General features: G+C 35.1%; 1 protein-coding gene and 1 pseudogene across 1 annotated transcript; one reads left to right on the forward strand and one right to left on the reverse strand.

The window, feature by feature from the left end:
• Window positions 1–264: 264 nt before the first annotated feature.
• LOC129881790 (uncharacterized protein At5g01610-like) lies at window positions 265–1,093 on the reverse strand. The gene has a single exon (XM_055955900.1). It carries the CDS (start codon window positions 1,038–1,040, stop codon window positions 534–536), a length of 507 nt encoding a protein of 168 aa, XP_055811875.1. The 5' UTR covers window positions 1,041–1,093; the 3' UTR covers window positions 265–533.
• A 1,121-nt stretch (window positions 1,094–2,214) lies between these two features.
• LOC129883681 (uncharacterized) lies at window positions 2,215–16,329 on the forward strand (annotated as a pseudogene).
• Window positions 16,330–17,848: the final 1,519 nt, after the last annotated feature.

Genomic DNA, 17,848 nt, shown 5'->3' on the forward strand with positions numbered 1-17,848 from the left:
GTCAGTCAATCACCATATTAATTTTATATATAAATAATTTATTTTCTAATTAATTACCAAACATAATATTAATTATATAAAATTTAATACAAATACAACTCTGGTAGAAATCAGCTACCACATAACCCCTACAAATGTGTTGATAGTGATTGAAATTGTTTTTTCACATTAGGCTACATGAAAAAGGGGCAGTAAGAGCACGAAATCGAACCGTCAGCTACAAATACGGATAATCAATCAATCAACGGAGCTCGTAAATAAAAATTCTAGTAAGATTCCAAAATATGAATTTTGGAAAAGATTGAAATTTTCAATATAATGCTTAAACCAAATTTTTATTTTAACTTCATAAGTACTACTATCATTCAAAAGAGCTAAGAAATAAAAAGCATATGCTTCCAGTTTCGTGGGATTCTGAAATACAAACTTACCCTAATTCCAAAATGGAGCATCCATTTTAGCCTACTTTCATCCTAAATCCACTTCTACCATAACTCCTGACCCCAAATTTACAGTCAATTTCAGTTAACTATTCAAGACGAAGTGATAAGCTGCTTCAAATCGAACTCACCAGTGCCGTTTTCTCCAGAATCCACACAATCAAATCCACATCCACACTGTGGCGACTCATAGAAGTTATCAATTGCAAAATCGGCAGAAGCAATACCGACGGAGAAATCGAGTTCGTTACCGTCACGAGTAACTTCCACAATATTGATCCAAAACAAAAGCAGTTTCACCTGTACGCCTTTCAAGTTCGAAAGCCTATCCTTGGAAATTTTACCAGTAACCTTACTCATATATTTGAGACTATAGCCGCTTATGCTGAAAGTGCATGATTTGTTGAAGTAAACGGCGAACTTGCCCGTGGTTTTGTCGAGTTCGTACCTTGTCACACCCGTCGGGAGAATCCCTACCGGAAAATCGTATCCCTGTAGAATCTCGTACACCGTCGGGGACTGGGAATCCTCGCCGCCGATTGCCGGAGAAGCTGCAGAGAGGAGGAGGAAGACGTATAATGGAAGAGCTACAGAAGGCATGTCTTGTAATTAGTTAGCGAACCAAATTAACTTAAAATTGAGATGTTACTCTTATTTATTGAGGGGCTTGAGTGGCTATATGCACTATGGTGTGAAAAACGTTGGTTAAATTTGAAGAAACTATCAGGGGTCGATTCGTTGGAAATAAATTATTTTAAAATTAATTATTTGAGAATAAATTATTTATTATATATAAGAATATGCGAATAATTTATACTATCAATAAAATATCAATGATAGAGATAAATAATTTTAGAATTGTGATAAAATAGTCCTGCATTTTATCCCTGAGATTATTACACCTATACCTCATACCAAACAACTTTTAAAGATTAAGAGCTTGTTTGGTTCGAAATAAGATATCGAAATAATTAAATTCAGAATTAGTTATTTGACTGTTATTTTGTTTTAATGTGAGATAAAAATAATATTATAATTTTGAGATAATTAATTTTAATGTAATTTATTTCATAATTATATCACAATCAAATATGAGATAATTTTATTTTAAAATTAATTTTAAAATTAATTATTTCTTGTCCCTCCTACCAAACATACCTTAAGAGTAAAATTTTACGAGATAACTTTTTTTTTTAGTTAGCTTATCTTTGATCATAAATTTTGAAAGACATACTACAACAAGAGTGGTGTGCACACAATTTTATCCCTATTTCGTGTAAATATTATTGCAGCTAACATTGAGAAGTTCATTACGTTGATTTCACGTGCAATAATATAATTTTTTATTTTCTTATAACGTCATGTTAAAGTGTTCTTAGTTTAGTTGTAATAATATTTTTACTTAAGTCTGAACAGAATTAAGTGTTCTTCTTCTCACCTTATCTCCCATGAAGTTATTTCTACTAAATATATAAAAAGATGATCGAACATCCTATACATAAATATTGGATATAGTAGTTCCTAGCTATGTAATTATGCATTAGTTAATTGAAATTTAATTAGTTAGTTAGTTGATTAGTTCCAATTGGTAGTTAGTTTATTACAAGTTGGTTAGTGATAATGACAGCTGGAGATGCCAACTTCCACAATAGATCGGTTGTTGTAGATATAGATGAGATATTTCTCATTCTCAGCTAAGCTCAATGAATGAGATTAGAAAGTTTCCAAATTCTATTATCTTTAATTCTCTTACTGTTTTCAACATGGTATCAGAACACTGAATCTGTCCGATTCAAATTCACAGTTCATTTGATTCTAAGTTCATAGAAGACTCTACCATTGACAGAACTTGAGGAAATATGGATCAACCATCAGGAACAAGTGCTGCAATTGGAATTTCAACTGAAACCATTGATGCGATCGAGAAAGATCGCAATCATCTCTTGTATCTACATCCATTGGACACTTCGGGTAGTGTATTAACTTCAGCTCAGCTCACAAAAACTAAAAACTACTCGTTATTGAGCAGATTCATGATGATCAATCTATGTGCAAAAAGCAAGTTAGAATTTGTTCTTGGAACATGTCACAAATCAGATTATCAACCTGCATTGGAGGAGTAATGGAAAAAGTGTAATGCATTTGTCCTTGCTTGGATCATGAATACTGTATCCAAAAAGCTACTGAGTGGCATTGTATATGCATCAGATACAGTATTGGTCTGGGGAGATCTGAATGAGCGATTTAATAAAATTGATGCATCTAGGAGTTATCAACTTCATCATGAAATTTGTACACTTCATCAAGGTAATTTGACAATGTCGGGGTATTTCACTAAGCTACGCCTTTTATGGGATGAATTTGATGCATTAGTACCACCACCTGCTTATAATTGTGACAAATCTAGAAGTTATGTTGATCACCTAAACTTTCTGCGTTTATTTCTTTTCTAATGGGACTGAATGAAGTATATAGTCATGCACGCAGCCAAATTCTTATGATGAACCCTCTACCAAGTGTAAGTAAGACATATGCCATGATAACTTCCGATGAAAGCTAGCGTCTGACTGCTGGATCTAGAATTAGTGGAGATATTCATAAATCAATGACTTTGTATGCTGGAAGAAGTAATCACTACATGGAGAAGGTACCTAGTTCAATCATGAAGTTTTGCAGAGCAAAAGGCCTTATGACAATACAAGAAGTAATTCATATGATTCAATGGCATTATATTGTGGCAGAGGTGGATATACAAGTGCAGGAAATGGTAACTACAACAAATCAAAACAGAAGAAAAACTGACATTTAGTTTGTGACTATAGCAAGTTGCATGGTCACACTAAAGATAAAGGGCAGCCCGGTTGTTATACCCCGCACTCTTGGTACATGAGAACATTTATTAGCTTCTCTAAAGTCATCATGTGATCCATGTTCTCCATGATGTTATCAAATAACTCTAAGGAAAAGATGATGTAACGCCCCATATTTTGCATTGGCTAGTTCTATGTGGGTAGTGATGATTTAAAATAGGTTTGGAAGGATTTGAAAGGAGTTGAAAGCCAAGTAGTGAGTCATGATAATTGACCTACTTGCGTAAGCTTCCGATTTGGATGTCGTACATAATCAAACTACTTGAGTACATGTCGAGCTTAAGTAGCAAGGATTACATAGGTTGTTAAAGTAAGACAAGATTATGAACCTACGAAAAAGAGTAAGTAGGTGATGCACCTACTTAGAAAGTGAGCCCCACCAAGCCACGTGGTAGCAACTGGTTAGAGCATGGAGGGGATGGACAAATAGGAGCTGAACATGTGTCATCCTAGGGGATGGACATGTGTAGGGACTAGACACGTGTCATCCTTAGAGGCTGACATGTCTCACCTTCAAAAGTGGTGTATATAAGTCAAGTTATGACTAATACTTGTCCATAATTCATCATTTTCTTAAACATAATGTAACAACCCCTAAAATGTTGTATGTCAGTATTTCAATTCTTGATGAAAATGATACAGCTTCTGTATTTTGGGCATAACTTTTCATAGGATAGTCCAAATTAGGTGAACCAAATTTCTAAATAACCATAACATCATTACCTACAACTTTTGTGAAGACCATATGTTAAGTTTCAGAGGTTAAGTAGGTCAAATAAATTAAATATTGTAAGATAGTGTGTTGTGACGAAATGGAGTATTTGTAGAAGAAAATTCATATCTCACTGTAGGATACTCCAAATTATTTTATTCTTAAACGACATGAAACTAGACTTCTATATCTACAATTCTTATGAAGACACCAAATCCTAATAAGGAATTTATCTTATTCAAACGCAGCTTCGAAAAAGAGTATTCTGTCAAAGATAACTCATTTCACCTACCATGGAAAGATCTAGATACATTTGACATCACTCATGACATCAATAGTCCTCCATTTGACATCACCCATGATATCAATATATTTCATTAAATTTTCAGATTTTTCTTTATAATTATTTTATTTATTGTTAGGTTCCTCTTTCCCACCTATAAATACCCATCTTATTTCCTCATTTTATTCATCAAGTCTTTTTAAGCAACCCTTCTCTATATATATTTATTTACTCATTCTCAAATATAGTTTTAATTTTAGTATTATAAAAATACTACTCCGATGATTCTTATACTCCGGGTAGTACATAAAATGCTCCGGCGAGAAGAAAAGGCTAAGGGTCCAAGAGTGTTCCAATTCGGAGTAAAGCTTCGAATTTAAGGTATGTAAGACTTTTATAGTATTGGATTGAGTTCGTCCATGCGCCCAATATTTAAATTATTTATAATTGAGTTATAATTGAGTTTTATCCAAATCTTGAATTCTAAATGAATTAATTCTTCTTCTATTGAGTTAGATATATTTATGCATTGATATTATTATTATTATTATCTTTCATATTATTGGAATTATTGTTCATGGCTACTTTTCCATGAATCCTAATTGATTTGATGTTCATGAATATTTTTACACATGTTTTGAATAAAGATGTTGGATTTTAATATTTTTATTGATAAAAAGAGTGATATGAATTAATACTATATATGTATTTTATTGAGTTTTGAAAGAGCAAAAGAGTTGAGTTTAAATGAATTTGAGTAAATGATGTTTTGAGCAAGATATTTTGATGAGGTGTAAATGATGTTTTTGAAGTATAATGATTGATGAGGAGGTAATGAGATGAATTTGATGATTTAAATTAAAGTTCAATGAGACTAGATGATGAGATTAATATGAGCACATATTTTGGGAGTAGTATTGAGCACCGAGTTGGGTAAGAGTTTAATTGACTCAAACCCCAGAACTACATAGCCAGCGTAGGATGGAGGCTATGCCTCTTAAGTCCCAAAAAAAGGACTTTGATGAGTGGATCCAAGATGGTGATGTCCTTTACCCTGAAAAGGTATTGGATGAATGTGGCAACGACATCGCTTCGTTGTATCATTGCTAGCTCATAAGTGATGGTTGTCGGTTAGAGAAACTCCCACCTGAGTAAGCATTTCTTATTATTATTTTAAATTTGCATTACATATTAATGTTGAGATAATGTTGAGTTCTGAGCTGAGTTTTCCTGAGAAGAATTTCTTGATATATGTCCTTACCTTCCTGCCATTTTACATACTCGTACATTCTACGTACTGACGTCATTCGACCTGCATCATTTTATAATGCAGATATAAGTGTTAGAGATCCTCAACAGGCGCATCATTGAAGATCATTATTTTTCAGCTATTTGGTGAGTCCTTCTAGTATTCGGAGGAACTCTCTACCCTTTTATTATTTTTGAATACTATGTTTCTTTTAAGGTAGCCATGGACATGTCATTGGCACCATCTAAGAGTATTAGAGGCTTCATAGACAGAGTTTGATGATGTAATCAGAATAGTTCTCCTTAAAAACTACTTCTTCTAAGAATTATCTATTTTTTCTTTGATGTTGATGATGACAAGCCCACATTAGTATTCTTAAGTCTTCCACTGATGAACAAATGAGTAATGAGACTAAGTGATTCTCTTAGAAGCCAGAGATGGTTTCTGAGTGCCGACACGCTTAGGGTACCCTTTCGGGGCGTGACAAACTTGGTATCAGAGCACAGAGTTTAAGAGTCCTAGGGTGTCTATGAAGTCGTGTCTAGTAGAGTCTTGCTTATGAGTGTGTAGTGCACCACACTTATAATTAGGAGGCTATAAGACATTAGAAATTGTCTCACTTTTTTCATATCTGAGTTCGTGCGATAGAGTTTAACTCTATAACAACTTCTTTTCTAATTCGTGTGTTTACACGTTTCAAACATGCCTCTTAAACGTTTATCTAGTCAGAGAAACGCTGCCAGCACTGAGGTTCCACAGTCAGTGATGCCTCCACGGAGAATTAAGGGCCAACCTGCAAGGTCTACTAAGGTACCCCAAGTACCTACTGTTTAGACCACTCTTACTTCTGTGCTCACCCAATTGGTGGGCTACCTGAAATAGTAGCCAAAGTTCACCAACTCCTAGCTCTAGTTATCAAGAGTCGTTTGCTGCCACGAGGATTAGAGATTTTCTGAGAATGAATCCGCCGGTCTTCACAGGTTCCAAGGTTAATGAGGACCCCCAAAATTTCATTGATAAGATGTGGAAGATACTAAAAGTGATGCATGCTACAGAGATCGAGGGGGTTGAGTTGGTGTCTTATCAGCTCAAGGATGTGGCAAATGTCTGGTATAACCAGTGGAAAGAAAGTAGAGGTGAGGATGCAGAGCCTTCTCTTTGGGATGAGTTTGAAAGAGCATTTATTGATAACTTCTTTCCCTAAGAGCTACGTGAAGAAAAAATTGAGGAGTTTGTGAACCTCAAGCAGGAGAGTATGAAAGAGTATATTTTGAAGTTTATTCAGTTGTCCAAATATGCCCCAGAAATGATTCCTCATATGAGGGCCAAGATGAGGAAGTTTGTCTCTGGCCTAGGCAAATATGTAAAGAAAGAATGTAAGGCAATGCTAATGATTTCTGACATGGATTTTTCTAGATTGATGGTGTATGCTCAGCAGGTTGAAGAGGACAAGAAAAGGGACCGAGAGGAGCACCCAAGCAAGAAGGCTAAGTCTGCTAGGCATGAGAACGAGCAGAAGCAAGAAAAGAGTAACAAGTCCTTCTTTCAGAAGAGGTCTTCCAATCATGCACCTTCCCCAACAAATACTTTTACACTTAATACCAGGTATGATCAGAGATCTTTAAGTCACCAAAACTTTCGAGCTCAGGGTTCTCGGTCCCAAGTAAGTGTGGCTCAAGGTTCTAGAGAAAAACCACCATATGCTAGATGTGGGAGGCTCTATTTGGGAGAGTGTCGCTTGGGCACCAATGCTTTCTACGGATGTGGAAAGACAGGTCACTTTCAGAATGAGTGTCCTTCAAAGAGACAGGGAGATAAAAGTAGTAGAGCTCAATTTTCTTCTACAGCTCCACAGAATAGAGGTAATCAGAGAGGTGCAGCTTCAAGTGTAGGCGGGGGAACAAACCGTCTGTATGCTTGGGTAGTCGTCAAGACCAAGAGAATGCACCCGATGTTGTTACTGGTATGCTCCGAGTCCTTTCTTTTGATGTGTATGCATTACTTGATCCGGGTACTACATTATCTTTTGTGACTTCTTACTTAGTTAGTAAATTTGAGATCCTTCCTGAGTGTCTTTTTGAGCCTTTCAACGTGTCTACTCCTGTTAGTGAGTCTATCTTAGCTGAGAGGGTCTATAGAGATTATACTGTGTCAATATATCACAGGGATACCATGGTTGATTTAGTTGAGTTGGACATGGTTGATTTTGATGTGATTCTTGGCATGGACTGGCTTTATGCTTGTTATACCTCAATTGATTATAGGACCCGAATTGTCAAGTTTCAATTTCCAAATGAGCCTATCTTAGAGTGGAAAGGGAGTTTTGTAGTACCTAAGGGTAAATTTATTTCCTACCTAAAGGCCAGAAAGTTAATCTCTAAGAGATGCATATATCATATAGTCCAAGTCAAAAATATTAATGATCAGGCTCCATATCTTGAGTCAGTTCCTATTGTGAATGAGTTTCCTGAAGTCTTTCCTAAGGATCTACCCGGAATACCTCCTGATAAAGAGATAGACTTTGGTATTAATGTCCTTCCTGATACACAACCTATCTCTATTCCTCCTTATGGGATGGCTCCCGCTGAGTTGAAAGAGTTGAAAGAACAGCTGAAAGACCTACTAGATAAGAGATTTATTAGGCCAAGTGTCTCACCTTGGGGCGCTCCTGTCCTATTCATGCGAAAGAAAGATGGGTCCCTTAGAATGTGCATTAATTATCGATAACTGAACAAGGTCACCATAAAAAACAAGTATCCTCTCCCCAGAATAGATGATTTATTTGACCAACTTCAGGGTGCCACATGTTTCTCTAAGATAAACCTCAGATCAGGCTATCATCAGTTAAAAGTGAGAGAATGTGACATCCCGAAGATGGCTTTCCGAACCCACTATGGTTATTTTGAGTTTCTTGTTATGACCTTTGGATTGAGAAATGCTCCTGCAGCTTTTATGGACCTCATGAACCAGGTATTCAAGCCATACCTGGATATGTTTGTGATTGTCTTCATCGATGATATTTTGGTCTACTCTAGAAGTAAGAGTGAGCATGCTAATCACCTTAGGATTTTCCTTCAAACTCTTAAGGAGAGGGAATTGTATGCTAAGTTTTCGAAGTGTGAGTTTTGGCTTGAGTCTGTAGCTTTTCTAGGCCATATTATATCTGGCAATGGAATTCAAGTTGATACTCAAAAGATTGAGGCAGTTAAGAACTGGCCCAAACCCACCTCTCCAACCGAGATAAGGAGTTTCTTAGGTTTGGCTGGTTACTACAGGAGGTTTGTTGAGGGATTTTCTTCCATATCCTCACCATTGACTAAACTGACTTAGAAAAAGGCTAAGTTTCAAAGCTGATACTTGTGAGAAAAGCTTTCAGAAGTTGAAAGCTAGATTGACTACTGCTCCAATACTGTCCTTACCTGAGGGAACAGATGGTTTTATAATCTATTGTGATGCTTCCAGCATTGGGTTGGGATGTGTGTTGATGCAGAAAGGTAAGGTCATTGCCTATGCCTCCAGGCAACTTAAGACTCATGAGAGGAACTACCCCACTCATGACCTTGAGTTGGCAGCTGTGGTACAGTTGATCTATAAGGTATGTAAAACCTATCCCTCTTTTCTTTTGGCATGTATTAGATATAAGTGATATGTGATATGAGCTTTGGGAATAATTCTATTCATAAACTCTGAGTATGATTCATGACTCTTATTCATTTCTGGATGTTAAAACTCTTAAAGTAGTTGAGCTATTGCCCTCGAGCCTTCTATATGTTGAATAGTAATTTGATGTATAAGCTCTTATTCCTAAGGACTCTACGATGATAAATATCTCTGATTCCATAAGCTGTTTAGCATTGTCTTGATACATATCTATGATTCCTGAGGCTTCATTTGATATGATCCTTAATGACATGTAAAGGGTACTTGAGACGATTACTACCTTGATCTTCAAGTGATGGTTCACACCATCATATCATTATATATATATATATATACCATACCTAGACCTCTAGTGAGGGATTCAGTGAACAACGCGATAAAACTGAGCACGATAATGTACCCGGCCCATGATGGGCCAAATATGATACATGTGATTCCACAAGTCTATAATGGGCCGGATATAATATATGATCTGATCATGCATGACTTTATTTTATAAGGCGCAGGTACAGTGATTTCTTGAGTATCATACTTGTCTCCTGAACACTTATTTCATATGTGGTCCCACTTATGATATGTTATGCTTATTATATACTCAGCACATATATCGTACTGACCCCCTCTTTTCGAAGGCTGCATTTCATGCCCGTAGGTACAGACACGCGTTTTAGAGATCCTCCAGCTTAGGATTTCCACTCAGCAATTTTAAAAGTGCTCTATTATGCCGGAGCCCGGATTTTTGGGTACCGATCTTTTGATGTATATATTTATTTATTCAGAAGTACGGTGGAGGCCCTGTCCTGCCATATGATACCGTTGACACTCTGAGAGGTCTGTAGATATGTGTGTATGTGGGTTGTATGTACGTTGTGTTCAGCTACGTCTATACGATGTATTGTGAATATTAATATACTATGACAGCCTTGTCGACTTGCGTGTCCTTTCACGATATGATTAGTGATAACTCCTCAGGAGATAAATAAAAGAGGCTATATGTATATGGAAACGTTATGACCCATTGGGGTTCTTATATATGTTATCACATTGTTCGTAGTTCGGTTTGACTATATCTGATAGATATATAGACGGGTGTCCAAGTCGGATCCCAATCATGGCCTACAGAGTTGGGTCGTGACACCAGTGCACTAAAGCTCCCGCTATGGGCGGAATCCAGTTAAAGGCCTGATCAAAAGGGTCTATTATATGCAGCCTTACTTTGTATTTCTACTAGAGGTTGTTTCCAAGGTTTGAACCCGTGACCTCCTAGTCACATGACAACAACTTTACCAGTTACTTCAATGTAATATCCCCTAAAAACGTTGTATACGATGTTTCAATTTTTGCCTAAACATGATACAGCCTCTGTATTTTGGTCATAACTTTTCATAGAAATATCCATATTGAGTGATTCAAATTTCTGAGTAACCACAAGATCATTATCTACAACTTTTATGAAGACCATATTTTAAGATTCGGAGGTTAAGTAGGTCAAATAAATTAAATATTGTAAGATAGTGTGTTGTGACGAAATGGAGTATTTGTAGAAGAAAATTCATATCTCACTGTAGGATACTCCAAATTATTTTATTCTTAAACGACATGAAACTATACTTCTATATCTACAATTCTTATGAAGACACCAAATCCTAATAAGGAATTTATCTTATTCAAACGCAGCTTCGAAAAAGAGTATTCTGTCAAAGATAACTCATTTCACCTACCATGGAAAGATCTAGATACATTTGACATCACTCATGACATCAATAGTCCTCCATTTGACATCACCCATGATATCAATATATTTCATTAAATTTTCAGATTTTTCTTTATAATTATTTTATTTATTGTTAGGTTCCTCTTTCCCACCTATAAATACCCATCTTATTTCCTCATTTTATTCATCAAGCTTTCTCAAGCAAATCTTCTCTCTATACACATTCTCAAATATAGTTTTAGTTCTTAGTAGTGAAGAAATACTATTCCGGTGATTCATATATTCCGGGTAGTACACAAAACGTTCCGGCAAGGAGAAAAGCTAGGACTCAAGAGTGTTCATTAAGTCTTCCGGTACCAACTAAAGCTTCGGTTTCCAGGTATGTAAGGCTTCAATGAGAGTATTCCTTCCACTCTCATGTCTAAATTATTTTGATTATATGATAAATTATAGTTATTTTCTTTAAGCTTTACTCTAAGTTATGTTGGTGTTTATCCATGAGTTATTCCATTCATATAGTCCAAAAACTCTTTCAATTAAGTCTCTTGATTTCAAATAATATTTTCTTATAGTAATTCTTATTTTTACTTAATAGTATGAATTATGGTTAAATTAATGATTATTGATCTATTTTGATGCAACATAATTTCATATATATGAATTGATAGTTTGCAAGTAATTCCTCTATTTATCTATTTAAAGGTTCTTGAAATTCATGGTGGGTTGTTTAAAGCATGATTTTTAATTAATGAATTTTAAAGTATTTATGTATATTTAATTACATACATATTTGCAAGTTGAAGTGATTTGAACCCACCTAGTTTTACTATATTTTTAATAAAGTTTGACTTGAAAGCTTTGACTCCAAATAAATGTTTATGAAAGAAATATCTATGATCAAAAAGGGAGTCTTATGAAATGAAAGAATGATGAAATAATATGAATGATGAATTCTTTATGCAATAAGGACAATTCTTGCATATTTAAATTATCAAATGTTTTAATGAGCTATTCTACCGAATATGATGTTTGAATTCTCAAGTTATATGCTATGAATATTTTGAAGTATTAAACTATTCCATGGGATTGACTTAGCACCGAATGAGGCATTGAGGTGGGATTCGGTAAGGGAATCCTAGTAGCAACCCCTTGTCTCATTAACTATGTGCCAACATAGGAGCCCTTGTAGGCTTAGGCTAATGGATCCATAAATAGCCCTTAAAGTTAAAGTTAAAGAAATGAATGAAGTTGACGGAGTTCTACCTGGCAAGTAGTCTCCCCGGCCAACGTAGGGGGTTATGTTGGATTCCATGTAATAGCTCGCATGGTCTTAAATGTCGGTTATGGTTAGCTTCCCACAAAATGAATGTTTTAAAGGATATCCATATGATTTATTATGCATGTATTACATTATGTTCCATATTACATAAATGTTATAATATTTTCTCAATGTTCATGCATCCTTACATACTTAGTACATTCAAAGTACTAACGCATACTCTTTTGCCTACATGATATCACCATGTAGGGATCGGTGCTCCTCCTCGTTCTCCTCCACGTGGCTAGTTGATATTCCATCGAAGACTACTTTTGGTGAGTTTCCATGTTCCGGGAATAATACTCCTTTGTCTTTCTAGCTTATGATATGTTAAGATATTTTATTATGGCATTTCTTCTATTATGATTGAGGGTGAGCTAGGAACTTGTCTTAGCCCCATTAAATCTAATAGTTAGAGGTATTGTTGGACATATGTAAGTTGAAGATTTATTATTATGATTTCCGCTTGTCTATTTATCATCATTACCTATGAAAGGCTAAAAGAATGCTAAGAGGCTTGTTTGAGCTACTTTCGGGTTCCTCATTCGTCATGTCACGTCTAGGCCCTAGGCTTGGGTCGTGACATTCAAGGCTTCTATTCATGGTCACACTAAAGATATCTGTTATAATAGGCTTATTGGTTATCCATCTGATTGAAAGTTTAAGAAGAAAGTTGGACAAGGTTTAGCTGTGATGAACACAGGAAGGGAGATGGCAAATCATGCATAGGCTGGAAGGGATATTAGAGATGAATTTGAACCTATGAATACAAGTCAAGGATCTTCTGGTTTGCCTGGTAATTCTGATGGTATTATGCTGATGAAGCAAGGAGGATATGTATCCCAAGTGTTAACAACACAACCAACATTCACCCTCAATCAATACAATAAGATCCCGTAAATGATTGATAATGAAGATACTATGGAGAATGTGAATGTGGAAAGCACAATAGGTACTCATATTACTGCTTTATCAGTTAATAACATTAAAACACAAGATTGCATTAATTCAAAAGGAGAATGAATAGTTGATTCTGGAGCAACATGTCATATGACTTTTAAGCTTGGTAACTTAGATGAAATATCTAATTTTATTCAAAGTGTAGGAAGAAAAATGCACCTTCCTAATGGTCAAACTACATCAGTAACTCACACTGGTACTTATAGGCTTCCAGCTGGTGATATCCTGAATAGTGTGTTGATGGTTCCTGATTTCAAATTTGATTTACTATCAGTATTTAAATTTACTAAACAACTGAAATGTTATGTGAATTTCTTCCCTAAGTTTTTTGTATTTCAGAACCTTTTCAATGGAAGGGTGAAGGAGATTGGTAAGGAAAGAGAAGGCCTTTACTATTTTCCCAATTATCTTCCATAAAAGGTCACACATGTGGAACAAATTTTTCTGGTGCATGATGTGGACACAAAGGGAATAACATTGCATAACAGACTTGATCATCCCTCAGTGAAGGTATTAAGGCAACTATCCTTGATTAGGAAACATGTAGATGAAGATATGTGTATAAGTGTCCAGTTTTCCCTCTTGCTAAGCAAACTAGACTTTCTTTTCCTTTAAACATGTCCAGAACTAGTGCTGTTTTTGAGTTGATACACTTAGATGTATGGGGACTATATAGAGTTTCTACCCATGCTGGATATAGATTCTTCTTGATAATTATTGATGATCATTCAAGAAAGACCTGGCTATTTTTATGAAATTCAAAGGTGGTGTGTTTACCATTTTAAAGTGTTTCTTTACTTTGGTTCAGAATCAATTTAATAAATCTGTTAATAGGTGATATCAGATAATGGGATTGAATTTTTTAATAAAGATTGTAGATCATTATTTGAATCCTTGGGAATTGTTCATGAGAGTAGTTGTCCACACACTTCTCAACAGAATGGAGTGGTTGAAAGAAAACACAAACACATTCTTGAAATGGCCAGGGCCGTTAGATTTCAAGGTTCTATACTTATCAGATTTTGGGGAGAATGTGTCAGTCCTCCAAGGACAATATCCTTATGCCATTTTTCATGGACACCAACCTAGCTTGACTCACCTAAGAACAATTGGTTGCTTATGTTATTCTACTAAAGGTGTTAAGGATGACAAGTTTTCACCAAGATCTGATGTTTGTGTATTGATGGGCCACTCACTCACTCAAAAAGGGTACCTTGTTTATAGCTTGAGCCAAAGCAAGTTCTTAGTGAGTAGGGATGTTCTTTTTAAAGAAGAGATCTATCCATTTGCTTCACAAAAGATGAGGCAACTTGAACCATTATTCTCTTATCCTTTATTACTGGATACAAGTGATTGTGAGGACACATCTCCTCTGGCTGCAGAAAACACAGCAATAACCATAGAAACATTACTAGATCTTGTTCATGCATTGAGTTATATCTGAACAAGTTTTGCCTGAACAAGAAGCTGCTATATTGGAAGATTTTCAGAGAACTAGGTAGTCCACCAGAAGGTCCAATCCACCAATTTGGCTAAAAGACTATGTCATTCAGGTCAAAGATCCTGATCATCCTTACTCTATGGCAAATTATATTTTTTTATCATCACCTATCTCCTAGTTATCAAGCTTTTCTCAGTAGTTTCTCTAAGGAGATTAAACCCAAAAGCTATGAAGATGTTGTTAAGGACCCTAGATGGGTAGTAGATCAGAGCCCCGGAGGAAAATGGGACTTGGCAAGTTGTGGAATTACCTGAGAAGAAGTTTGTAATAGGCTATAAATGGGTGTCTAAGATAAAGTGCAAGGCTGATGGTTAAATTGACAAATTCAAGGTCAGGCTTGTAGCCAAGGATTATAGTCAAACTAGAGATATTGACTACCAAGGAACCTTTGCCCCAGTAGTCAAGATGGTTACTGTCAGATCCATCATTTCCTTGGCAGCTGTTGAAAATTGAAAGATATATCAAATAAATGTATTTAATGTCTTCCTACAAGGTGTTTTACATGAAGAAGTATATATGGAGCTTCCTAAAGGATTTGTCAGTACAGAGAAACATCATGTATGCAGGCTTGTTAAGTCTTTATATGGTCTTAAGTAAGCATCTAGACAGTGGAATGCTAAATTTACTGAAGCTCTTTGCTATTCAGGCTATAGCCAAAGTCATTTGGATTATTCACTGTTTACTAAGAGAAGTACCACTGATATGGCATTGTGTTAGTATATGTTGATGATCTATTAATCAAAAAGAGTGATCCTACATTAGTACAAGACACCAAACAGGTGTTATATAATCACTTCAAAATCAAAGACTTAGGTGAATTAAGATACTTTCTGGGGATTGGATTTTGCAGATCTAGTACTGATATTGTAATAAATCAGAGGAAGTATGCTTTGAAGCTTGTTTCAGAAGCTGGGCTTGCAGGAGCACAACCAGTTTCCACCCCTTTGGAATGCAATGTGAAACTTACCTCAGCAGCTTATGACAGTGGCAATGGTGACATGTTATTTCCTGCTGTCAGCAAGTATCAAAGAATGGTTGGTAAACTATTCTATTTGAGTAACACAAGGCCCAATATTGCCTTTGTTATTCAGACATTAAGTCAGTACATGCAATAACCTAAATTCTCATATTGGAATGCAACTTTGTGGATGATTAAATACATCAAGGGTAATCGAGGATTGAGATTGCTTATAAGTTCACAAAAGAATCCTACTTTAACTGGCTATTGTGATGCTGATTGGGCTGCATATGTCAGCACAAGGAGATCCGTCACTGGGTACCTACTCAAGTTTGGAAATTCATTAATCTCTTAGAAATCCAAGAAACAAAACACAATATCACGAGGTTCTGCAGAAGCAGAGTAAAGAAGTTTGGCTACATTGACTGCAGAAGTTGTATGGGTCACTAGTTTGTTTAAGGAGTTGAGGGTGGAGTTACACACACCTACTGTTATTCATTGTGACAACAAAGCAACTATCCAGATTGTTGTAAATTCTGTATTTCACGAAAGGACTAAGCACATCGATGTTGATTGTCATTTCATTCGTGATAAGATTCAACAAAGCCTAATCAAGACTAACTACATCAACACTACAGACCAACAGGCTAATCTGCTTACTTGAGCTTTTGGTCGACCTCAACAAGATTTTCTCTTAGCCAAGCTTGGAGTTTTGAATGTCTTCAATACATCCAGCTTGAGGGGGAGTATTGGAGATAGTAGTTCCTAGCTATGTAATTATGCATTAGTTAATTTGTTAAAGGTTAGTTAGTTAGTTAGTTAGTTGATTAGTTCCAATTGGTAGTTTGTTTCTTACAAGTTGGTTAGTGATAATGACAACTGGAGATGCCAGCTTGCACAGTGGATTGATTGTATATATAAATGAGATATTTCTCATTCTCAGCTGAGCTCAATGAATGAGATTAGAAAGTTCCCAAATTCTATCATCTGCAATTCTCTTACTATTTTCAATAATAAAATAGTGAACAAAAATAATGTCAAAAAAAAGGCAAAAGTTTGAAAAATAACCAAAAATGCATTTGTATTATAAATATGAGGGACCATAATGCTTCATGTAAAAATTCAAAAATATTTTGAATCTTGATCCCAAAATAAAGAAATATTTGGGCTTTTTCTCACTACTTGTGTTACTTGCAAAGTTTCCCAATTTGTCAATTTGTTTTTTTTTAAAAAAAAAAAAACTTCTTTGAATATATAAAACGAACACTAATAATTTCCTTGTTTTCTTCGTTGTCACGTGGCTTGTTTGAAAAGAGAGAAATTTGGTGAATTAATGTTTTGCGCAAATATTTCATCCGTGTATTTTTATTTATTCACTATTAATTTTATATAATTTTTAAAAAATTATAAATAAAAAAAGTAATTTTACCATATTATTCTTTAAATATATTATTTTCGTCCCATATTAGATGGGCATATTACTATAAATATTTATCCCATATTACTTGATCACTTACTAAATTAACAACAACAACAACAACTCAGTGTAATCCCACAACGTGAGGTCTGGGGAGGGGTAAATTGTACTCAGACCTTACTCCCACCAAGGTAGGACGGTTGTTTCCGAGAGACCATCGTCTCAATCACTTACTAAATTAAGATAGAATTAATTAAATTTTTCTTATTTTATCCCTACAATTAATATGACCTTTTGAATGTAAATAATTTTCAATACTACTTATTTCTATACTCTGTATATTTCATTGATATAAACAAAGGGCAAAATCATAAAGTCTTTCAATGTATTAATGATTTCTTAATCATCGTGTAAAGTTGGAAGCGTCCATCTAATATGAGATGAAGATAGTGATAAATACAATGTCTTAAAAATGTAATAGAGAACTAACTATTAATTAATGATAAAAAAAATTAAAAATTAAGTTATAATTATCTCTTATTTTTATAAATTAAATAAATATTATTAAATATCTCAAAATAATATAACGAATAAATAAAAATGAACGGAGGGAGTAACGTATTTTTCGTGTCAGTTTCTGAAAGAAGGCTCGAGCATATCCACAACCAGTACAGTTCCTTGGTTCTAATTTGTTTATAATTTATCGTTTATTAAGGGTTTGTATGGTCCCAAGAATTTTTTTGATATTTTTTACTTATTTTATAAT

The sequence above is a fragment of the Solanum dulcamara genome, chromosome 3 (genome assembly GCF_947179165.1).
Source record: "Solanum dulcamara chromosome 3, daSolDulc1.2, whole genome shotgun sequence".
In the NCBI taxonomy this organism is placed as follows: Eukaryota; Viridiplantae; Streptophyta; class Magnoliopsida; order Solanales; family Solanaceae; genus Solanum; species Solanum dulcamara.

What these genes read in the sequence shown, in the direction of transcription:
- LOC129881790 (XM_055955900.1), bottom strand. Translation starts at nt 1,040, where the DNA reads ATGCCTTCTGTAGCTCTTCCATTATACGTCTTCCTCCTCCTCTCTGCA.